We start from the raw sequence: 25,786 nt of genomic DNA, 5'->3' as shown, positions 1-25,786 counted from the left end.
AGACAAACTGCGAGTGCTGCTGCAGCAGATTGGTGGCAGGGTGGCTCGCTGCTGCTGAAAGCACCGTGCTGATGTGCAGCTCTGTGCACACACACGTCACACGGACAGCCTGGGCCTACAGCAAACACATGCAATGCTTTATTTGATTTCCCTTTCAAAACGTTTTGAAGGAAGGGCTGACATTTTTCCCATGGTTAATCATGGAACTGGGCACCGCTTCGTGCAGTTCCTCTCACTTTACTCATCCAAAACATTCAACGGTCCAAACGGTGTGATTAAGGGAAGGAGAAACGGGGCCAAAAAAGGAAACATGAGGAGTGAAAATAGATGTCTCCAATAACTTCTATCAGAACATGAAGCCCTTTGCTAAAAATCTGCTTTAAATCAGGAGCTGCTGAAACCCATCAGCCCGGGGAGATGGCTCTTGAGTGAGGGCCAGGCTGTTGGCCTCGCTCCATGCCTCAGTTTCTCAGCACCTGTGGGAGACACCTCGTGGGCATGGAGGGAGAGCCCCAGCGCCGGGCTCGGAGCCTGGGGGATGACGTGAGGAGGCAGCTCGGTGCTGCGCGCCTGTGCGCAGAGAGGCCAGTTACACCGAGAGGCAGCTCGACAGCCTCTCGGGCGTTGACGCCACGACGCGGTCGGTGGGGGCTCAGCTCTTTTGCCGCCGTGCGGGGCCGGGACAAGGAGCGCAGGTGCCTCGGCCTTCCCTCCCTCCCTCTTGCGTGCGATTTTCTCATCCCTCGGACGCAGTCCCCGTCCCCGCCGGGAGAGGAACGGGGAGCGCCATCCACACGTGCGGGAGCCCTTTCCCTCCTTCCCCCCCGCCGACAGCCGAGCCGCGCGCCGCGGTGAGTCACCGGCAGGTCAGCCCCGCGCCTAGGGGCGGAGAGACCGAAGGGACCGCCGCCGTACCGCTGGGAGCCGCCACCAGCGCGCCGGAGGCGCCGGAGGGAAGAGCCGCCCCGCAGCTCAGGTACCGCCGGGAGGCCCTCGCCCGCAGCACCGCACCGCAGCCCAGGTAGGGCGGCAGCACGGGCAGCTGGGCTGGAGAGGGGACTCAGAGAGGAGCGAAGGAAGGGGGCAGTCCCGGGGCGCGTAGGTGTGCCGGGCTGCGCCCCGCCCCGCCCCACCCGGCCGGGCTGGGCCGGGCCGAGCGCCGGAACGGGGAGCGGGAGCGGTTGCCCGCCCGCCGGCCGTAGCGCTCGCCCCTCCGGCGGCGGTGCCGCTCCGCAGCGCTGCTCCGGCCGCCGCGGTAAGCGCGGGGAGAGCCGGGGGGACCGGGAGCGGGGTGAGGTGGGGGAGAACGGGAGCCCCGCGAGGAACTCGGCGCTCCCCGGGGTACGGAGCTCCGTGCCGGGCGGGGCAGGTGAGTGGGGTCGGGGCGGCTCGGCCGGTGCCCCTTCCCAGCCCGGGGGCGCGGGGTGTGACGGCGGCGCGGCTGGCGGGGCTCCGCGTGCGGTGAACGCGCCGGTGCGAGCCGCTGGGGATCCCCGAGTTGTGCTGTTGTACTTCGCGGTTCTTCGGCTTTTGCGGTCTTTCTCGCGGAGGAATTGCTTCGGTTTTATTTATTTATTTTGAAAAGCGGGATTTGCTGAAAACGGTCAATAACTCGCGGCGTACGATAGCGTCCCCCAGCTGCTTCCGTGCCGGCATTGAATGAGATGGTCGCTGGCTTGAAAAGTGCGGCATGCACTCCTCGGGAGCTGCAAGTTGCACGCGTGCATCTTAAACCGGGGATTGCTAACCGAGGAGCGGTGGTGTTGAACAAACCGCGTGTGTGTAACCTGCAGGAGGCTCCTCCGGCTGCGGCGCCTGCTCTTCCCGAAGAACCTGTGCGCGTGTGGTGCTTCGTCTGCCTCATCCCGAAAGCGCTTTTTGCATTGTCCACCAGCGAGTTCCTATCTTAGTTTTTGAAACGTGAGCAGTTCGTGCTCGTAGCCGGGCAAGGGAATGCGTCTCCCACGTCTCGCTAAGAGCCGGCTCGATGTTTACAGATCGCGGGCTGCGGAGCAAAAAGGCTCTGCCTTTGGCAGGAGCTGCGTGTGGAAAACAAAGTAACTTGGAGAGTGACTGTATCGTTTGTTCTTTGTGTGCCCTGCTGCCTTCAGAGCTGCGTGCTTCCTTCTCTGCCTGTCTCCTAAAGCAAACTGAATCACTGGGGGAAAGGAATACTCTGTAGAACACTCATCTCCCTATTTACAGCACATAAAATCAGTGTCCTACCCTTTCTGTTCAGGAGGGAATTGTCTGCTATCCTGTAGGGCTCTTTTTCCTTTCCATGTTTCCTTTCCCCAAAGGATGAGCACTGTGCAGCAAGCAGCACCTTACCTGTAAGCCAGGTTGCACTTGCTGGGCTGGAGGGGGCTCCTGGTGCAGCTAGGGGGGCAGCGGTGCAACCTGATGGATGGAGAACGCTGATTCAGGGTGGGCAGCCACAGCCTGAACTCAGCTGGGGCTCAGGGAACAGCTCACAAACACAAAACTGAGCAGACCATGTCGTCCTGCTAGATGTGCCTTTCCCATGCTGATTTTCCTGTAGCTGTAGCTCTCTGGTACCCCTTAGCTGTTGGCCTTTAGCTTCCTCCCACTGACCCAATGCAGTGAAGAGAACAGCCCGCCTTCTGTGATCCACAAGTGACTGCGCTGTACTTTCCAGCTTCAAGGGGAAATATGAAGCCTTGCGCCTCCCAGAGCTGGCTTGCAGGACCCCAGTGAGCAGCTCACACATTGGCTGTGTGCATAGCCACCATGAGCACCCATTGCTGGCCACACATGGGGCTGGGCTGGGGGAGAGTCTAAACTTCCCATGGCTGTTCTTGTCTATGGTGCTGGTGTGTCCAGACTTTGTTCCCTGCAGACAGAAAATGAGGGGATGGGCTGCATCTCCATGTATGTTTGTGCAGTATGTAGCAGAGGGGAAATCCTGCTCAGGCTCTCTCTGCTCAGCAAAAGCATGCATCGTTTCTTGATTGGGAGAGCAGCAGTGTCCTCTGAAACAACCTGGGCAGAAAGGTGATACCCAGAAAAGAGCTACAAAGGAGGTGCAAGGAAGAGTGCTGCTGTGTGATGCTTCAAACGAACCTTCCTGAGATTATGGTTTGCAACCACACCTTGGTGGCTGGTTCCTGTGAAACCCTTGTGCCCAGGCTTCCCACCCCCACCTCCCCACCTCTGCCTCTGAGCTGCACTCCCAGCAGTGGAGCCATCAACCTGTACATCTTGTCTGCTGTGGCCACAGCCCATGATTGCCTCCCACATGCAGGTTTGCAGCCCATCGTTAAGCCCAGACAACTCACCACTAGTGGTCACACCACAGCAGCTCCAATGCAGCCCCATGTGGCATGCCACCGCTGCGAGCAGGACCGTGGCCCTGTGGGAGTACCCAAGTGGTGTTTCCCTGTGTGGTTTGCCTGACCCCAGTGGAACCACCGCACCAGGAAGGTTTCTGTTGTTCCCTCTTGTAAAATTGTGTTTTTCTTGGCAATGGTTTTAACAAATCTCTATCTCCTACATGCTGAGTGATGCCAGCATGTTACCAGAAGCCATTTTTAAATCAGTTTCCTTACCCAGGGGAAATGCAGTATAGACAGGGCCTTCAGGAAGCGAATAATTAGGTGACCTTTTCCCCCCCAGAATATCAGGTCTGTTTTATGTAGAGCTGTTTGAAGTCACACAAATTCTCATTACTCTCCAAATCTCTAACCTTGCCTTGTTTAAGGTACCTTTTAGGAAATCAAATCAGTGTTTCAATCTAATTTCTGAAGGCATTCAAACACGTGGTATGTGTGCTAACTTGTTTCCTCCAGCATTAAAAAAATCTAGCAAATTGCCAAGCTATTTGCCTTCAGGAAAGCTATGATGTTGTACAAGAAGATAAAGTACTTTTTCCTCCAATTTCAAGCAGTAAAAAAACAAAGGAAAGGCGAAGTTATCAGACTACCTTGGCCTGGGATAGAACTCCTTTGAAGGCAACAGCACCAGCAAGTGGATGGACACCTGGAAATTGAAGCTTTTTGATCTGTTTTGGAACTTTTTAAATTGTTCTGCAATCCCTTTCTATCACTGGATGGTGACCCCTGCCTCAATCAATCTTTCTTTGAATTGTCTGCGATTGAGGACACTGAATATCAGAGTGGGAAATGGGAGCAGAGGGAAAGGTCGGGAGGGTTTGTAGCAGGGCTGATGTCAGTGGAGGCAGAAAGTGAAGGCAGCGGCTGCGTGCGTGTGCGCATCAGGACTTTTCATTTGTCAAGCAGGTGTCAGCAGTAGGAAATGTTCTCTAATGCTCAAAATACTTAAGCAGGATTCTTTCCTGTGCATCCTGCCACTCTGTGCTACCCCTTCTGCTCATCCCAACAAAATTAACACGGTATTGCCCTTTTGTGTGGAAGCTGGTAGGAAGGGTCTTATTGGAATACGTGATCAATTCAGTTGCAAATGGATGAGGAAGGAAAATTGCTTAATGCTTTTGGAAGATTTTCATTTTGCTCAAGTGTTTGCACCATGGCCATCGCCACGGCATTTGATAGCTATCCATTTTGTTGTGTGTGGTGCAGCTTTAACCTCTGTTTGAGGGGTCACATCAGCCTATCTTTTTTCCTGTAGTCACAGAGAAATAACAATCCCTATGTAAGTTGCTTTTCCTTACTGCAGCTCCTTCGTTTTGACGTTTATCCAACCAAACAGTATTGAAATCTTGACAGGCACTGGTATGATTTCTGAGAAGGATCAGTGACCTAGCTTGACAAATATAAAAAATCAGCAGTGTAACTAAATAGGTGACTTTTATTGAAATTCATTCTTTGTCATGGAGCTACTTTCTTTCAAAAACATTGAGAATAGCAAGGGATTGTGGATTCAATTTGATTAAATCTACGGTTGTTACCATTTCCCTTCTGCAAATTGATTCCCCCCCACCTACCTCTCAGCCCGATGTGCTTATTGATTAACAGCCCTGCCTTGGCTCCACATGTGATGTCTGCATGCTTGTGCCTCCCATGCAAGTTGTGACAGGCTCCGAACCCTGTGAACTGACTATGCTCATGAGCTATTGGAATTGGAAGGTTACTTAGCAATTGTTTTACGCTATATGATGACACATCTTTGAACCCCATTGTATGAAGGAAAAATACCTTCTGACTGGAGAGAGATTTCCTGTTTATGTGTGTGTTTGCTGGAATTAAAGCTTCCCCTGTGTGTTGGCAGAGTATTTTTTGTAATCCAAAATGGCAACACGGCAAGTCACCTACAGAGTTTATTTTTTGGACAGGATACAGGTCTTTTATTTTACAAAATAGAGTTATGATGAAGCATAGGGGCCTCTCAATTACAATTCAACAAACAGGCTCGATTAATTGAGGTTCCGCAGTTATAAAGACAGATAGATCTAGGCAACAAGTAATTAACTTTTATTGACATTTTTATGCAATGTAAACTGTTTGCTTCCCACATGGGAAGTTTTTTTTTTCAGGCAGATGTTCTTTCAGCATAAGGATATGATATTAGCCAAATATATGTTCTGTGAAATGGTTAGAATCATAGTTTTGATTGTGACCAAAGGGAGTCCTTTAAGATCTTCTAGTATAGAGCAAAAAGTGACCCAGTTGCTGGTGTCCAAGCAAAAGCCAGTCTGCAGGAGGGCTGCATGCAGTACTTGAGTCTTCCAGCTGTGTGGACGTGGAGCTGACCGGAAAACAAACCCTATGCGATGCTCCTGTCCCAAGTATGTTGGCATTACAGCAGGCCTCAACACCCTGCATGCCAAAGTCAGACCTCCTTGAGGGAGGAGAGCTGCTTCCATAAGACTCAAACCAGGCATTTTGCTTCTAACAGTAACAAGACTGGACCACCCTGAACTTCAGCAGTAAAGTTATCATTATTTATTAAATAGTCTTTTAAGGTTTCTGGTTTGCTTCAACTGATGCTCATTTTAAACAACTGTCTGGGACTGGGAGAAACCTGAACTAATGTGCTGATTACGCAGAGTGTTCCTAAGGGCCGAGAGCTGTGTAGCCTCTAGTGTGGGATGTTCCAGGCCTAGCAGTGCTGCCCATGCCCTCACGAGGCAGAACACCTTCCCTGGCAGAATTCCATCCCTTCCACCTCTGCCCCAGGCCTCAGAGCCACAGAACGTGTAGGTCTCCAGCATCTTGCTTTTTCGGGCGGTGCCAGTTGCAGGGTTCTGTGAGCAAGGCCCCACAGCTGTCAGTGTGTGCTGTGCTACTGATTGTGGGTTCCATGTTTGCTGCGTGTTGGGTGTGTTTGCACAGTATTTGAAAGCAGATTTCCTCTCCTTCAGTGTAGAGGATTGAGGTATCTTTCACCATATGAAATTCCTTTAGCTAATATTTGTACAAATTGATCATTCCTGCAGGAATTATTCATTTCTATTTCCAGAAAATCTAGATTGATATCTTTTCTGAACATGTCTAATTGTGCAGTTGAAAATACTTGCTAGCTACACTTAGAATTCCAAACTTAGTTATTTCTCCTTTACGTGTGTCCTTTTTTCTTTTTCTTGTAATTTTTTTAAGCTTGTTTGAACTGTATGTCGAACTTCTTTAATTTATACTTTTTTCCACATTAAAGGCATTTTAACTAGCATGATTTCAACCTTAATATACATCTGTAGTACCCTGTGAATGCCTAGTTGCATACATTTTTTTTTACTACTCTGTTGCTACATTTATTAAGAGATTAGGCTTTGCTTCCCCCGCCACAAGCACCCTCCTTGGATGATCTTATGGAGATAAAGTTAGCAGCTTTATGAGTGACCTCAGGCTTGGAGAAAATCCCCGAATCTGTGGGCTCTCCAACAATACATGACAAGAAGACAACATGGTTTGCTCTGCAAAACTGAAGTAACTTCACAAGTTCATCATTTCTCTTCAGATACATGCTAGCATGACTAAGGCTTGGATTTCTATCTTCAAGGTTCTTACATAGTTAAAATTGTATTAGGGAATTGTATACCCTTTCACATGTTACTATATCTGCAATCATTTTATTATATCATTTTATTGTGTGTCTAGATGACATGTCTTCTCATCGGAAAATACCAGCTTCTGTTAGCAACAGAAAAAAAGGGAGGCAGTTTTGCTGAAGACAATGAATGGTGTTGGTAGTTGAATTCATGTCAAAAGTAGGTTAATTCCTCTTTCCTAATGTCATTGAAAATGTTAAGTGAATTACTGGAGTTATATTCAGTTTTCCTGTTTACTTCTGTAAAGTGGATACTAATTTTAAGTATCGTATATTACTGTCTTTCAAAATGTTTGGTTGAAGTCTTTAGGATTATTGCTTTTGTTCGTTAGATTATAGACTAATATTTTTCTTAGCAAAAATTGATTTTTGTTAGTATACCATTCTTACAAATTCCCAAAGTCACAGCAAAAATAAATAAATAAATCACAATATTAATAATGCTTTAAAAAATAGGTAGAATGCAAATGGTCTGGAACTCCATTGAAGCACTGAGCCAGTGCAGAGCTCACTGTGATTAAGCTCATCTGCATCAGAGAATATAATTCAGATTCCACCCTAAAAAATGTGCTTAGCATCCATACAAATCAGTGGAAGATACTGTTTGTTCGAGGCTGCAATTTAGCCCACAGTAGCTGATAAAAATTTTTATCTTAACTGTTGTTTAACCCCTGTGATGAAGGGATGCTTTGGCACACATGTTGCTGTTGCCTTCCTGTATGTGTTCAAGGACTGTGTTGTCTGATAAGAGTTTTATCCTTGTTTGTGTCTGTAGGGCTTCCAGATGACGAATCAGGTTGTTCCCCTAGGTTCTTACTTAAACTCAGGGTGTCACAGAAGCTATGAAAGTGCTGAGAACAGGTTAGAAGACCCACATTTGGTCTGGGACTTCACTTCTATGTGTTGCTTTGTTTTCACTGTTTCTTAGTATTTAGAGCTTATTAAGCATATGTGTTTAGATCTGAAATTGCCAAAAGTCTGCTTTTGCTGATATTGGAAACACTGCCCTTACAAATTCACCAGAGAATGTGGCACAGCAGCAACGTTTCACAGTGCCCTTTTGCCTTCTCAGAGGATTAAATAGTTCCTTGCCTGGGGACGTCCTATTCTGTGACATTCTCCAGGTTCCACTGAGTCTGCAGCTTGGCTCATCAGACAGATTTCCACAATGGGAAAATCCCACTGAATCTACTCAATGTAGGAACCTTACTGCAAGTTTTTAAACCATCCTATAAAATTTAATACTGATTCTCTTTTAGCTTTAGGATTGCACGATGTTAAAAACTCTATTACCCTTTACGTTCTTTTAAAACCCATAGAATCCAGCTACTCATTGATAAGATATTCCTTTGGATTTTGTCTGTATTGTCTTGATCTTGTGTATACGAGAGAGATGGATGGCAAGGCATATCTGTTTGTGAGAAGGGGATGTTTCCCTCCCTCTTCTGCTTAAATTCAGGAAAACCTGCCCAACCACAGCCATTGTTTTCCTGGGTGACTCTGGAAGCCAATGAGACAGGAGGAGCTCTGAAAGTAGAGTAGAGTAACAGAAATTGGGAGAGCAGAGAGCCAGGCAAAAAGTATGTGAAGTGTGCTACTGCATGAAGAAAAACAAAAATTAAAAAATAAAAAATAAAAAAATAAAAAAATTACAGGTGATGTTCTAATTGCAGAAAATGATTCCTGTTTTTCCTGAGGGCTAAAAAAAGGAGAACACTGTACACAGTTGTTATCAGTCAGAAGGACTGTTTGCCATTTCCCTGGAGTTTTATTTCATTCCGAAAACACATTTACAAAAATAAGCACATGTTTGTTCTTCCCTAGATGTAAACTGCCATGATAAAATCAGCTTTCGGGTAGCTCAGAGATGTCTTTGCTGCTTCCTGAAAATTATTACATGTTTTTTCATTTGTTTTTCGCATTGAGCGGTTTTCATACAACATGCTTTGAAATAACTTCTTTAATGCAAATAATACCACAGTTCTCTCATAAGCCAACCACAATCTGGGCCAAATTCTGCCTGCAGATAAGCATGCATGGCTTATAAGGTTCCCCTGACTTTATTAGGAGTGCTTCTTGCTTATCTGAGAGTATTAGCCTAAAATCCCTTCAGGGCACACAAAAAAGGTAACAAACAGTGAATTGTTTTCACAGTACAAAAAGCCTTTCAGGAAGCAGCACTGAGCAATACGAGATGGTAGAAAATAACAGCATCCGTTTCCCTGTTGGAGAGTTGGTGTATCTTCTATGGTCTTTGGAGGTGAATCTGAACATAGGTTATTTAATGAGACCTCTATTGCACGCTATTAATAGGGCTAAAAACCCACTGTTGGACTGGGCATTGTTTACTGGGATTTTAAAGACATATGAAAAGATAATGCCCGTGTCCATTAGTTCCTTGGAAATGCTGTGTAGGTTAATTCAGTATTTCTTCAAAGTGTAATGATTTTCTTCATTAACAATATATAAGATTTTTAAAGATTTCTCTTCTGCACCTATCACCCCTGTTAAGTTATGCCTTCTGCATCTCAGTGCTTATTCTGTGTCATCTATTGCTCATTTTAAATGAGGTAATATTGAGATTCTGTCATGTCAACAGATCTTCTGCCATTCAGGCTCCTTTAAGCACACTGTTTTCTAGTCCTTACTCTAGCTAAACCATTACAGGAATCGATGAGAATATTGTTTGCATAAAGACTATGTGGAGTCCAGTCTTGGGAAAGGTGGCAGCTTCACAGTAAAGGAATGTAACATAGCCAGACAAACTTTAGGCCTGAAATGAGGGTTTTGTGCAAAAATCCAGGTGCATAACGACTTAGATTTGCCCTACTATCAGTCCCAGCAGCTGTATCCTGTTCAAATTTCAACTGCTTGGGTGAGTAATTATTAATCATGAGTAGTCTGGTATTTACACGGATCTAAATAAGCACTGTAAAGTAATTTGAATATTTTAACAGGAACAGGGATGTAAAAGTACGATCTTGTTATGGCATTGGCCTTTGTTGAGTGCCTGAAGTATTGAACTTGGTGCAGCAACTGTTTAAACAAACCTCATGCTCAAGAGTGATTGCTGCATTATAAAGTCCAAGATTAAAAATGTGCATTAACTGGCACTTCCAATTTTACCACTGCCATTTTATTTTCTTTTTGGATAAGCAGATCGAGCTTAAAGTTATGGGAAAGATCCATGGAGGTTACTTCGGAATCTTAAATGACGTTTAGATTGAGTTCAGGGCACAAGTCCAAGGAAGGCACCCAAAAACCCAATGCTGCGCGGCCACAAAGCCCTCAGGTGCTTAGATTAGCTGGTGTCTGCACTTGGTTCTGAATGTTCCCTGGATCTCACCTGAGCTTAAGTTCCACAGGAGGAATAACCATGTGGAACAGTCAGATGCCCTGGGCAGGTTGCAGCTCCTGGCTGAGCTTGCATAAAGTCATGAGACAGGACAGGGTGCAGACAGGTCCTGCTGCTGACAGCATCCAATCCCACACAGTAGTGACCCTTCTCCCTTCTTCATAGCCTGCTGGACTGCTTTTAAACTGCATCCTTTGCTAAGGAGGATTCACAGCCATACAGCTGTTTGATTATCCCACTGCCTACATCTTCAGGACAGGAGGAGAGGAGCAGCAGTGGCTTCCCAGCCAGCACCTGGCACCAGCACCGCTTCTTGTGGCAAAAGAACAGGAGAGGGAAGGCAGTGGGGGGAAAGCCAGGGCCTGGTCAAGGTTTAGGCCTTTGGCCAGCTTATTTGTGAGGGAATGAAGGTGGTGGCTTTAAATCAGGCCACTTGTGGAAGGCACTGTCCTGCAGCACTACTGCCAGCTCTGTCCCAGGCCGTGTTGTTGTCAGCCTGCCACCAAGTCCTTCATGTCTAGGAGGCATTGAGCAGCAGTGAGCTCACTTATCCTTTTGTCTCCCTTGTGAGAAAGGTAAATACTTCCTGGAGATTGGAAATAGGCTCTTTTCTTATCTTGCAAGCTCCTGGACTCTGGCTCCAGCTTTCCAGAAGAGCCACTCTGGGGTCCAAGCAAGATGCCTGAGTGATTCTGAGACCTGTGAGCATGCCCTGTTAAATGAGAAGCCCTGGCAGCAGTGCCAGTGCATGTAAGCTCTTCAGCTGTCCCCGAGATGAGGAGAGGGAGAAGCATCAAGAAAATTCATTTAGTTTAAAAAAAAAAAAAAGGCACGAAAAACAACAACGAAAAACCCCATTAGCTTGAAAAAAATCAACCATCAGTTGATTTGACCAACAGTCTTCAAACCACTGAGCTTTTCAGCATCTTCTGAAGGTCAGCATGATATTTCAGAATGAAAGCTGGGGCAGAGAAACCCTTACTGAGGGAGATCGGCCAAAAAAGAAGCTGAGGCTGCTCCAGATCAGGCACTCTGCTGATTACAGCTGTGACACCATTGCCTCTAGTGAGAGCCAGGGTGTCAGATAGGCTGGTTCCAGACCATTTTGGGATTTATGAATACCAGTACAGTGAAGTCCTTGGAAGCAGATCATGAATCACAGGTTCATGGCAAGGCAGCAGTATAGCCAATGAGCCATCATTAACTTAGTTTCTAAACTGAGTGAAAGTAGGGCATCAGTTAAAGTGCATTGCAATAACATAATCTTGCAGTGACGAGAGCGAGGTCAGCATTAAAAAGAAAAGGTCATAACCTCCTAACCAAACACAGATGTGAAGTGAATGCTATCCTTGACATTGCTGTTTGATTATCAGAAAACTGCATGAAGCTAGGTGTACAATCAACTTATTAACATGACTGTCAGATACAGGATGTGTTCTGCTAAGCTGGTAGCTCATTGTTTCCACTAGCTGTTTACAAACACAGACAATTCAGCTTGGTCTGTAGGGTTAGCACCACATTTTTTACATCGAGCAGAGTATTAATCTAGTGTTAGACAGATGCAGTTTGTGTTTGGCAGGGCTAGTTATCTCTGATAAGTTAAATGATTATGATTTAACTGTGGTGGAGGAGCCAGACTGGACATGGAAGGTGTGCAGTCTGCTTTCTAGCACTATGCTAAATATAATACATGTGGGCAAACCACAATATCAGCACAATAGGCTGTGCCAGGCCAGCTTGGCTCTGCAGCCTCTCAAAAGCTCCAAGATGCAAGGAGTGGCCTTGGGGGCGAACTGAAACTCTCTGTGCAGTACTCCAGAAATCATGCCTTTTCCAGATGTCTATTGCCTGATCAACCCAAGCCTCAGTAGAGGAGAGCTGAGTGACCCATTTCAGCCTTTGGGTGAGATCTCTGAACCTTGGGGCTGAACTCATCCTGAAGATTGCTGATCTCACAGGGACCCACCACGATCTTTGACCACAACACCTTAGCTTGATGAGATACGTATCAAGTAGGGTGTCAGCAACCTATTGGAAATCCTTGACCCTGGGTATTTGTCACTAACTTGCCCTGTGGCCCTCAGAGACACATTGACAGAGGAGGGTGAAGCCATGGCACCCAGCAGCATGTTTTATGTGTGCTGCAGAGCAGAAAAGCTGCTACCTGACACTCTTCTGTCAGCTCTCTGTTTCACATACACACACACACACAGAGGAATTGAAGGACCTGTTGGGGTTTTGCTGCTATTATTACTATACTTAAATATTTACTATGACATTAAAAAGAAGCTTGATGATATGATGAACAAGTAAATATTTTGGTACAGATTTCATGTCCTATACTTTGTCATCCCTATCTAATGGTGCAAATAAATTTTATTATTATTTCTTTAAAGAAGATTAATGTTTGGCTATGGAGAGGTATCGTCTCAGGGACACATTAAAGCCATTAGCACCAAATAACAATTAAACTGCAGGAAATGCACTGCGTCGAGATCATTTATGATTGCTGCTGGAACATTTAGATCAAATCTGTATGCTGTCTTGGCTACTCATTGCTATCTGCCTTTTAATCTTTCTCATTTTATGACCCAGGCAATTCCTTTAATTATCACAGTGTGGAGGGCTGTTAGTTTTTACTACAAGGTAGGAAAGGCTTCCAAAATTTGTTCTGCATTTCAAAACATGAATTCAGGCAAATAGATGATATAACCATAAAACACAAAATCTAAGTAAGTGCTCAGAGGGTAGTCAAGGGAATGGAGCTAGAAGTGCTTACAGCCAGACTTGCCAACTTGGCTCTTTAAGAAAGGACAAGCCACATTCCAAGAAAATTCCACTGTCCCTATTCTTTGCAGACAGCCACAAAATGCTTAGACTAATGCTAAAATGTTGATCAATAGGATCAGCTCAGAAAAACTGCTTCTTCCTACTCTAAGGTGTTATGTTTTTATACTGACCAGTAAGGTACTTGCATCTTTAACTGAGGTTGTTTGACACCCTCAATCAGCCAGTGTACATAGAATCATCTAGTTTCAACCCTCTTGGTATGTGCAGGGTCACCAACCACTAGACCAGGCTGCCAAGAGTCACATCCAGCCTGGCATTGAATGCTTTCAAGTTATACCTCAAGTTTCCCGTTTAAATGTTATATGTTTAAATATTTCCTGAACTGCAGAATATCAGCATGGGCATCTGTATTTTCCTCAGCTGGCTTAAGTCAGTAGAGCAGTTGTTCTGTTTATGCAGTAAAAATACACTGAGATGCGTTAGCTTGTCCAAATGAAAGAAAATTTGAGAGTGAAAGCCAAATATCTCCATATTCACTCAACTGAAACAGACAGCAACCCTACTATGGGTTATTGGCTGTGACGTGTAAAATAACAAGTGTTACGTGTTATCCTGCCCCCCTACAAATCTCCTTCTGTACTTGGACTAAACGTTTAGACTAAGGTGTTCACACAAGGGTTACCAGACAACTAGTTGATGCAGATGCAGAGTTTAGGTCTGTGTTAGAATTGAATTTCTATTACTACTGATAACAGCGGTCAAGAGACATAGTACCACCCCAAGTATTTTGTTAATGAAGATCTACATTTTCTGACTTGCATCGAGATGAACGGAGCAGATCAATAATGCTGTGTTGTGCAGACTCTAATTTCTATTTTCCCACTATTGCCAAACAATACAATTATTTCAAAGAAGTCCTTCCATCTGTATGCTTCCAGATGTGGAAAACAGTCCTTCTGAATGTAAAGATCCCAATCCATCTTGAAATATGTGTGAAAAAGTAATGAAAGATCTATCCTATTCTAGCTGTCTCTGCCTTGTTCTTCAATTGTTCTTTGTATATTTTGAACTTCTGTTTTAGTTCCTCTTAATTGTGAATTTGATTCCTCATCCCTTAGAATGACTTCCTCACTTGGGAAATTTCACTGAATTATGGCAAATGCTGTATTCCACCTTTTAAAGTAGTCTTCCTGAACAAGGTGTGGCTCTTGATCTTGTCCACTCACTTGTAATGTATCAGTGAGTGTTTGCTGAGGTTCATTATGAAAGAACCTGCTCATCATATCAAAGGTGGTTAAATAAATCCAGTTGTGCTGCACAAGCAAGATGTGTGCTGGTGTTAGAATGTTAAGACCTGCTGCAAGTTTCAAAGAAAACACCATGCACTTTATTGTACTACAGGATACCTGCAGATAATTAATAATAAGGAGTATAAGAATAACATTTTCTCCATTGCAAAGGATACATTTTGTTTGGTTTTCTTCTGTTCTGATGTTAGTTAAAACTGTCAGAAAACAAAAATGCTTCTGTTGTAAGCTGCTGTGAAATCTAATGGTATATTGGACCCAGTAATGGACCATGTATGTAAGAGTATATTTTATGTAGGAAGACTTTGGATTTCTCCTTTCTATCTGAATACTGTAAGAGCTTGCAGATCAGTTGACTGTGCTAATGAAAGCAATTTATTCTGACACACACCACCAAACTGGAAAAGTTTATTTAATGGTAGATCCTCCAGCAATTGCCTAGGCTGTGCCCTGCCCACCAGTTCTTCACTCAAATCCATCCTACATGTTTGTACTCACTATAGTTACCTCCTAGCATACCATGGAAACTCCTGGTACTTTATATGAGTCTTTGCAGTGAGGAACTGAGCTACATTAGGGTACATATTACCCTGCAGAAAAGTTACGTTCTCATCTCAGTCAGAGTGAACAATTTAGATAAGGAAAATGGGCTGAAAACAGTACTTAGGACAAGGGAATATGGATTTGAATTCAAATAGTTAATCCGGGTTAAACTCAGGGATCATCTGTCTGTTCGATGCTGAGTTGCTCAAATTTCCTTGTTCTCTCAGTTATTTTAACTCATGGTAGTTAATTCAGATTAACAATTCTAAATTAAGAGCATTTTCAGTCTGTGGATGTTGGAAAGAGAAAATCAGCTTCGATCCTTTCTACAGTTGCAATTGGTTAATTGAAAAGTCTGTTGAAGACATGCCCACTGTGAACTTGCTCTGTTAAAGCTGGTGCTAGTGTGGTGATGGTGTTGTTTGCTATAACAGATTAAAATTGGATGGATGGAGCTGTTATCATTTCCCCCTCTTATTTGTCCTGTCCTTTCAAATGATGCTGCTGTCTCCATGGCAGAGCATCTGATGCATGGGGAATCAGGTCCTGAACTGACAGTTTTCAGTTTAGGACAGCAAAGCAAACTGAACTCTCAGGAACAGTAATCAGTATGGTTATCCTATAAGTATCTGCCACCATAAGTCCGTCAGAGCCCATAGTAACAAGACATACTATTCTATTGGGGAAAACAAATAAAAATATATTACCAAATATTTTGTTTTAAAAAATGGGAAAAGGCTACTATTCATTTTATGTTTGCTAACAGTAGGGTTTGTGAAGTAAGAATGAACATGTTTTTGCTGTACCTAACCTGAAATAACCTGAGGAGTCAGCGTATTCTTGTAAAAGCATGCCACTGTGCACTGGATGTACAGTGATATCCTTCTCTGTGATATGATAAGAAAAGATGAGGTGCACTAAGGAATCTGCCAAAGTCTTTCTTTCGTGTCTGTGTGCTGTCTTAACTTGTGCATTTCCATGGAGTGCTTTGTGATCAGATTTAATGGGACTTGTGTTGTTGAATTGAGGGCTGGGAAGATACATACAGCTCTGTTTTCTGGGCTTCTTGGCATAGGATAGCTTGAAAGTCCAAGCCTGACTTGTTGGTGCACTGGCCAACACCAGTATGGAGAGACATGATATTCAATGTTTACAAATTATCATTCAACCTCAAATTAGGGAAACTTGTAGAAAAGAGATTGCCATTGGGAAACCATTAATGGGAAACTCAAGACCAAGCCTGATGAGAATCTTTACCCATAACACTTTAAGTTTCCAGGCACACTAATATGACACATCATTACTAGCCATGGTTGCAACGGTTGACCAAAATCTGTTTTCTCATCAGTTATACAAGCTAGTGCCTGCTGAGAGATGGAAAAATGAGCACATCATGACACAGGAGTTGAAAATATCTCTTACAAAAGGCACAATCCATCCACAGCTATTGCTTGTTGATAGTTATCACAGGCCAAAGCTTCCAAGTCTTCTGTAGACACTCATGGAAGTCACAGAAAGGTCACGAAAGGATTAACAGCATCCATCATTCAAATCAAGAAGAGAAACAAAGAGATTACTTGTTTTCCTTTTGCAACTCACAGACAGCAAATAATTATTTGACCTGAATTCAGAAAGAAAAGTATATCTTTTAGCATAAGTATTTTGGTTCAAATTCAGCAAAACGCTATGTGCTGAAGTTCAGCTGACATTGCATTTGTGTATGTGCTTAGGAGAACTGGCACTGCTGGACATTTGAAATATGTGGTACTAAACTCTTAGTTCTCCAGAGTTTTCCTGCTCTTTAGGATGTATTCAAGTGAAGTATGTTTGCAATTACCTGATTTGAAGGTTGCAGAAAGCGACTCTATGCTGGAGGCAATGGTTCTGTAACAGAGAAAGACTCTGGGTCAAATTAAGATAAAAAGAGGCACTGAATATCACAGGCCTGGACACAGTACTCCAGATAGGGTCTCCTGAGGGCAGAGAAGAGGGGGACAATCACATCCCTTACCCTGGTAACCACCCTTCTTTTGATGCAGTGCGGGATACATACAGAGCCTGGGATTCCCACGGGTGGGAATCTGCATATTTCTGTCTAGGAGGTTGATTTAAACACCTCAAAAACATACAGGGGAAGACATAACGATGGCACTCAGATATGAAAGCAAAGATGACTTTTTATCACACGGATTTTCCTTCCCTTTGTTGTGAAATGCAGTACCTATTATTCCTGGTATCTGCTGCATTATACTAAGTCTGACCCTAGTTCTTGCTACTAAACGTTTTGTTTTGTATCTCATTTGCAAAAAGAGTCAGAGAAGGAATTTTTCTGTCTCCAGAGCACAGATTGTAACCAGAGCACAACTGAATATAAGCTGAGGATATCGACCTCACACCCCAAGATGTGGTTTGAAGGAAGGAATATGTCAGTCTGTATTTACTGCTCTGAATCCCTCTGTACACACTGAAATTTACTGTTTTACAGTGAGGGATCCCCTTTTTAGAGACTGGAAGAATAGGTGAAGTCCGAGGGATTGTATATGGGCATAGTGGTTGGGAAATCTATTTAGGAACATACTAAAACAAGAGCATAGAACCAAAAACACTGAAAGGAAGGAGGTGCTTGGTTGACAAGTCCCCCTGTGTCTTTATTCCTGTAATGGTGTTAAACCATCCTCATCCTCATCTAACTCTAGTCCCACTCATTGTATTCCTTCGTCTTTCAGAGTTACCTCTGTCACTTGGGTTAAAACATGTTGATGTAAAAATTATATCTGCTTCTGTGTTGTGTCAGAAAGAGAGCACTTTTGGAATTTTCAGCTTAATGTATTATTTGTCAGAACATGTTGACTTGTCAGAACTGAATGCAGGAATGTATGAGTTTTAGCACAGTTTCTCGGGGTGGAAGGGCTGGCCAAAAGGAGGTAGACAGTTGGACTGGTTTCCCACTCCTCCCAGTTCAGCCCTGATAGTGCAGGGACGTGAGCACAGTTGTTCTTGGATCGCATGAGGCTTTTGGGTGTTTCACACAAACTTAGAAAGCTCTTGGTTTCATCCCAGTACAGAGCAGGAAAAAGTCTGTAACAGCAAGAAGTTTCATGGGATGAGAAAACAGTTTCCTGCCCTATAAAATATAAAGTCAGCACTATGTGTACTGTGGCTGTTTCTTAATTACAAATTCCTGTTCTTTTTAGTTATTATTATTTTGAAACTGTTTGGTTATTTTTCAGAATTGTTATCACTGATTAACATTAAAAAAAAGTTGTTGGAAAGAAAGACCTTCATTTCTCAATACCAAAGGTGTGAATTGTCTTTACCAGCTAGTACTTGCAAACAGCCTGTGTTTCTGATATTTACCCAGCTATCAATTATGACTTTTATCAGATAACAGGGAGGAAGAACAAGTCCTTGTTTCCAAAACCTATTATTCTGTGTAGTTAATGAGGTAAGGCAGAAAAAGAATTCAGTAGATTCTGAAGTATAATGTCACAAGGAATGCAGGAAAATTATCAATGTTTTAGTCAATCATATAAAAGCACAGAATTTATATATAGCTGAAAGAGTTCTGTCTGAATGGCATTATAATTCAATATAGCAACCCTGATTTCTACTATTAGTTTGTAATTTTCAAGGTCGTCTATTTTGAATCCTTTAAGCATTTCTTTAGTAACAATTGCTTCACTATAGCCAAACTGTAAGTATTTTCCCAAAGCATGTGATCATATTGCTGGTAGAATGCATAATTGTTTTCTCCATGAAGGAGCTAAATTTGGCTTAACAACTGTGTCATGGCATTAACAGAAAATGTCTGGTGTGACAAGGCATAGTGTGGACGCTGCACCAAAAACTCATAACCACAGCTCATTCAATTGATCTTCCAGGGGGGTGAAATATCACACTAGTCATCTGCCTTTGGTTTTCAAAGCCACATCAAACAATTGCGTGGAAAAATAAAAAAAGAAAAGTGCTAGGTTTTTTGATTTCATCAGTTAATGGCTCTAGGTCACTTGATATCCCTTTGTTTGTGATACAGTGATATGCCTGTATCTTCTAAAGGTTCACCAGAGTGACTTATTGCTGTGGTACAAGGCCTAAAATAAAACTTGTGCATGCCAGGCACCACATGATGCATAAAATATTCTAACAATATATTACAAAACCTTGTCAACACTAGCGAAAATTACTATTCTAAGAAGTAGAGCTGGCTGAAAAAAACATTCTTCTTCCAAAATGAGCCCTCAGGAAAGATCTCGAGGGAGAGAGGAAAGGGGTTCTTCCTTTGTTCTTATGGAGAAATGTCTCTTCCATGGTTAATCAAAAATGCAACAGAATAAAAGAGAAGCCCAATCCCAGCTCAGATCTGTATATTATTTAATCTCTCTATTTCTTATTTTTGAACAGCTGTGCTAAGAACCATTCCAGCCCCTTAGGGTACTTGCCAAGTATCTTATATCCACACACTAAAGTGCTATAACTGCTTTGTGTGCATTGTGAATGTCCTGGGCACATTTGCTTTCACTTACCCATGCACTATCCTGTTCTAAATCCTATCAGCCAGCTGTTTTAATGCCAACTGAGAAGTAGTCATCTCTCTTCTACTGTTGTACGATACACCAAAAGTTCTTGCAAAATCTAACATTGTAAAATCTTGCTGTAAACTGTTCTGAAAGCAGTGAAATGAGTGCCCACAAACGAGTAATCACAGCAGTTCTTAGCACAAGGCTGTTAAGGACACTAAGCAAGATTATGACACTTAAACTGTTAAATAGTTCAGCTAATATTCAGTCTAGAAACACATTTCTGTTGGCTGATAAACTCATGTTTTACCGTATGAAACATAACCACTCTTGTTTTTAAATGTATTTTGACAGATTAAACCTCTGACAATGAAGCCTGTTACTGCCTATCCTTCTGGGATTATCCTATTCCTGTTTGCATTGCTGCAAAGAAGTCATGGACAATGCAAAGAAGCAGCTAAAAAATCAGAGATGAACTTGAATGTAAAATATGATCTTCCTAACTTCATCACAGAGACGCCAATTCAGAATGTAGTTTTATACAAGCATCATGTTTATATTGGAGCAGTCAACAAGATTTATGTACTAAATGAGACTCTCCAAAACATTTCTGTCTACAAGACTGGGCCTATTTTGGAGAGTCCTGGCTGCGCACCATGTGAAGACTGCAAAGATAAAGCTAATTTATCTAACAGTGTATGGAAGGATAATGTCAACATGGCGCTGCTCTTAGAAACCTATTATGATGATCAGCTCATCAGCTGTGGTAGCGTGTCTGGAGGTGTCTGTCACCGTCACATCATTCCCCCTGACAACCCTGCTGACATAGAAAGCGAGGTGCACTGCATGTATTCACCGCAGGTAGATGGAGAGACAGAAAACTGTCCTGACTGTGTTGTAAGCACTTTAGGAACCAAAGTTTTGGTGACTGAAAAGGACAGGTTTGTCAACTTCTTTGTTGGGAACACTGTGACATCTGCATTTCAACCTCCCCATGTACTGCATTCAATATCAGTTAGAAGGTTGAAAGAAACACAGGATGGATTTGAATTTCTTACAGATCAGTCTTATATTGATATCCTCCCTCAGTTCCGCGACTCGTATCCCATTAAGTATGTCCATGCCTTTGAGCATGACCACTTTGTCTATTTTCTGACTGTCCAGAGAGAATCTCTTGACTCCCAGACTTTTCACACCAGAATTATCCGCTTCTGCACTTTAGATTCAGAGATGCGTTCTTACATGGAAATGCCTCTTGAGTGTATTTTTACTGAAAAGCGGAGGAAGAGGTCCATTAGAAAGGAGGTGTTCAACATTTTGCAAGCTGCATACGTAAGCAAACCCGGTGCAGCTCTAGCCCATGAAATGGGCCTTGGATTGAATGACGATATTCTCTATGGCGTTTTTGCACAAAGCAAACCAGATTCCTCAGAACCAACAAACAGATCTGCTGTCTGTGCTGTCTCTGTGCGAACAATCAATGAGTTCTTCAACAAGATTGTTGACAAGCAGAACATGAAATGTCTTCAGCACTTTTATGGGAAGGATAGCAAATACTGCTTGAACAGGGTAAGTGACAAATAAATTTTTTATATTTCAGAACCCTCAGTCTCTCTTTGACGATGCCATTGTTAAATAGCTGTCCTCTCGTCTTCAGTCACAAAAAGTAAGACCCTTGGTAATTTCAGATTACCTAGCACTGCTGATGATTCATCCTTGTAAGAATGAGTTTCTGTAAACTGACTGAAAATCACTGAGGTCCTTATGGTGCTAAGTATTACTGGAACTGAGGGGAAAAACAACAACAACAACAACAAAAACCCTCTTTTTTATTCTTAAGTAATTGGTTACTCTGTGTTCTCTACAGTCTGTGCTGCAGATAAGTAGGATGTTTAGGGAATTATTTCTTTCATTGTCGTAAAGAAGCCTTCATTAACATTCGTATCCATGTGCACTGAAAAGTCCCTGAAAATATCGCTCATATTTCAGACTCTGCTAATGCTGAATCACTGCTCTCTTTAGAAAAAAAAATGAAAGTGCTGGTTTGGAACATGCCACAGAGAGCCAGATTGTAATACAGTTACTCATACTTAATGCATAAACAGTCCCACTGAAATCAGTTTTCTTAATGAAAGAAGTATCTATTAAAAGTGCATCTGAGTGAGGATGCCAGTAGTCTCAGAAGGGAAAAGTGGCTGCGCTGTGCACCACGTGTTCAGGTGACTGCTGAGATACTGAGGTGAAGGAAGCACAGGAATTATTTATTCCTTTCTGGTCAGTGTCTGCACCCGTGGCAGCACTTGGAAAGGAAATACAGAATCCGAAATAGGATACTTCTAAAATTTATTTCGAAACATAAAACATTCTCACTTTGAATTATGCAGCAGGGCCTTACATGTGCTCTCTGTGGAGATTGCTTTTTGCAAATAAAAGGAAATTGGAGCTGCAAGGCAACATGCTGCCCTCTGCCCCAGGGCAGGGCCAGGGGGCCATGAGGAGGCTGCTCAGCCCGTGATCCCAGCCATGGCAACAGCTCAGTCTGCCGTTGGGGAAGGCTTGGGCTGAGGATGGGCACTGCAAGCTTCTGTTGCTCTGGTGGGACCAGCTCAGCACGCTGCCCAGCCCAGGCCATCCAGAGGCCTGACCCCATTAGGAGCTGGGAGCATCTGAAATGAGAGGATTGGGAGGGGGCATCAGTGGAGAAGGAGCTGTCACACAGATGCTGTGGCTTTTACCCAGTAGTGGAAATGGCTCAGAGGTAGGGTCCAATCCAGTCAGAGCATCACCAGCTCATCACAACAGCCTCTGCATTTGGGACTGCCTGCTTATTGCTGTCCCCAGATCCCCACTGGCATTGCCAGTGGATCCTGGTACTGCACCTGCAACAGACATAGCGTCTTATCCCCTTTTTGAGGAGAGGGGAGTCAGTTTTCAGGAACTAAATCAAGAGAGCAAACATTCAGTGCAGTGACTTTCAATGCATTATTGCTTGTTCTAATTTTTCATTTCAGGTCTTAATATCATTTTATTTTCACATTTCAGCTCATTTTTCACAATGAACGTTGTTCTTCTTTGAAAGTGCTTTTTTTCCCCCTTATTCCCAGGGTATTTTGTTTGTGACTAACTGTCTTATGGCCTTTAACTTATCTCATTCTGCTTTTGCCTGTAGACCCATTTCACAAGGTGACTTATAGCAAAGTATACCATTAAAATATTGACAGAATAATTTGCCACTTTTTACATGCTGGGAAGTACTTTCTTGTTACAAAAGCTTTTGCAGAGTCTGCTGCTGCTTTGCATATCAGAAATGAATGTCTTATACTCCAGACGGTTTATTATAGTTGCCCGATTTCAAGAAATGTCATCAGAACTCTGATTTCTGTTACATTAAATTGATAAAGGCAAAAATGTTGCTGTGATTTCCTGTGGTTCCTTTAAATGGCACAAAGACAGTCGGAATTTTTTTGTCCTGATTGTTTGCTTAACACTGAGATATCAAGATTGTCAAGCTTTGCTATTTCATTTTCTATATTTTATTCGAGAAGAATCACTAAAGCTCCAATAGAAAACATACTTTGAGCTTTTTTCAGGCTTCATGTGGCCAGAAAAATAGGCAAGAATTTGCCAGGCATCCCTTATGCACCTGTTTTTCTGAGGTATGCAAAAACAGATCTGCAAGTTTGAAGAGCAAAGGAAGGGAAGGAACAGGCAGAAGAAGGAATGTTTGTGCTTGTCAGATCTGAACTCATTGATTTTGCTGGAGATCAAAACAAAACAAAATCCCAAACCTTTCAACTTGTCTTAGGTTGAGTTAGGTTTGTAGATTATTAAAATGCACTTTGTAAGTCACCTTCAACTTAAAAGAAAGCTTTTATAAACTATGAGAGTTTGTCACAGTTTATTTTGGCAAAATTAAAAACTTGCTTTTTGTAATGCTGCCAAGATGACCTTTCTTTTTAACATTGACAGAATGAAACCACAGACCACTGAAGCAAGAAAAGGCTCTGACCGCTATGAGAGTTAGTCATAGGACAGTGAAAACAGTCCAGCAGTGAATAAGAGTTACCACCATCTCCAAAATTAAAAAGAAAAGAAAAAGCCTTTAGCAGTGTTTGCAAGAGACTGCTATGCTATCTGATAGTTTAGTTGCAGTCATTGATGTAGACCATTTCATGTTACCAAAAAAATTCCCAGTAGAAAATTATACATAATTTGGCTGGGCTTTGAGGTAGTCCATCTTTCTGAGAGGCAATCCCTCAGTACTGTTCAGACTAAGGGTGCTAAAGGGCTAGGGCTGCAGAATAAATTAGAATAAAGCAACCAAAACACTTCCTTAATCCTACCTTCTCAGATTTTGATCTTTTTAAAAGCGCCTTACGCTCATCTTGATGTGCTTAATAAAATTTGTTAGCTTTTAGCCTTGTTTTCTAAATCAGTGTTATGATATGCCTGTCTTTCTGTTAGTTCTCCTGACAAATGCAACCTTTAGAAATTTTACAGATGTGAATCCAAGTGTGGCTCTAGAGACAGATTCAATATATGCTCAGGCTGTGGAAACTGAGGAAGTGAAAGGAGCTCCTTTATAAACAGCAGAGGGACTAACTGGGACCAGAGAAGGAATTGCTCACCCATGGGAAAAGTTTCTGTCATAGCTCAGTGGGAGAGTGCAGTCAACCAACCACAAGATGTAAATCCAGGCTCAACTGTGCTTCACTTATTCCAGTGCTTGTGGAAAGCATTTTAAAATCAAAATGAAACATTTTCAGTTGTGTTTAAGTGCAATACTTCAGAAGGTGAAGTCCGAACTCACTGAAGTCAGGATTAGAAAAAGTTAATCTGATGGTTAATCTGTCTGATATCAGATGTACTTCAGTGGAGCTGAGACTAGTTAACAGTTCCTGAGAATTTCTGTCAGTGAAGAGCTGTCTGTCACTTGGGTGACAGAAAGGAGGAAATTGAACTGGTTTCAAATTAAAAGTAAAATGTGGAGTTGTAGTAAAGGAGTATTCTTGCCAAAGTCAGTAGAAATATATCCGAGAGGTAGCTGCTGTAGAAGGTTTTGAATCACTGTTCAGGAATCCCCTCACCCATGGTGAGGAAACTGGATGTTGGCTTTAAGTCACTTTCAGCCGTGGTATTGGAGTGGAGGTGTACTTAGCTGAGGAGACAAATACTGCTTGTTTCATCTGTGGATGTAGCCTGGTAGTCTCAAACTCTGTCATGAATTGAATGGGATTCTCCACGTGAGGAAAATGGTTTGAGTTTAGCCTTGGCAATCTCAACTATATATATCAACTGTTAGATCTTATGGGTTTTGTTTAGCTTTTCTGTGTCTGTTATTTACCAAACTATTGTGAGCCCATTTCTCTGCTACCCAGTTTCAATCCCTACTGAGTTCTGTGGAAAAGCATCTTTGAAAATGAAATAGTCTCTAGAAGTTCCTTCTATAGGGACAGATGAGAGGCTAACATACTCCATTTACTTTCTGGGAAAAGAGAAACCACACATAGCTTTTACTACATTTCCCACAAGTGTCCTAAAGCAAGACAGGCTGGTCGCCACTCCTGTCAAATGAAAGGCACAAAGAGATAAAAATCATACTGGAAGAACACGAAATGAAAACAGAAAATCACCAAAACAAGAGATAAAATTACAGTAAAATGAACACATGCCGATGCTTCTTTATTACTATTACATATCATGATAGATGAGTAAAATTGGGTTATGCTTATATTGTAATGGAAGAAAATAATTGCTGCCTTCTATCAGGAAACCACAAAGGCACTTATTGATCTGTCATCCTTAGGATATGTCTAGGAATATTTAATAAAATAAACAGAGACAAATAACTCTTCCAAAGCCCTGTAACTCTAATATCCCACACTATTTGGCTTTAAAAAAATATTAGCAGGCTTAAAAATAGCACCACTTCTCTCTGGTTAGGAAGGGTAGATGTGGCTTATTTGGATAATCTCACAACATATATAATAAGTTTATTTGTATTGTGAGTAGAATGTGCCTAGTTCCCTCCCCTAAAAGTCAGGCACCAGGATCCATCTGAGTGATTCAATCATTTATTCTTTTTTTTAAGTGCTACATCAAATGGGACACGGAGCTCTGCCTGGGCATGAAGCCTGCTCCTAGCCATACAGTTTTTGTGCTAGCTACTCTATGGGTTCTGACATCTCAAAAGGATAAATAAAGAGCAATTTAGTGATGAGCAATGCACAATGACACCCTTTAAAACAGGCTTAAATCATGCTAGTAAAATGATGGGCTGCATCCACATT

At 42.8% G+C, this 25,786-nt stretch overlaps 1 protein-coding gene across 5 annotated transcripts in view; it reads left to right on the top strand.

Annotated features, from left to right (window-relative positions):
* Positions 1–889: 889 nt before the first annotated feature.
* Positions 890–25,786, top strand: part of MET (MET proto-oncogene, receptor tyrosine kinase) — an 89,312-nt gene continuing 64,415 nt past the window's right edge. Inside the window, exons 1-2 of one of the 5 annotated variants that reach the window (XM_048946743.1) lie at positions 890–1,021; positions 19,851–21,065. In XM_048946743.1, the coding sequence (XP_048802700.1) occupies positions 19,866–21,065 (1,200 nt within the window). In that variant the 5' untranslated portion in view covers positions 890–1,021; positions 19,851–19,865. The other 4 variants (XM_048946727.1, XR_007377370.1, XM_048946709.1 and 1 more) reach the window with 4 other exon arrangements.

This window comes from Lagopus muta, chromosome 1 (assembly GCF_023343835.1).
Source record: "Lagopus muta isolate bLagMut1 chromosome 1, bLagMut1 primary, whole genome shotgun sequence".
NCBI lineage: Eukaryota > Metazoa > Chordata > Aves > Galliformes > Phasianidae > Lagopus > Lagopus muta.
The sequence above is the reverse complement of the archived record's forward strand: the minus strand, read 5'-3'. Positions and strand labels throughout refer to the sequence as shown.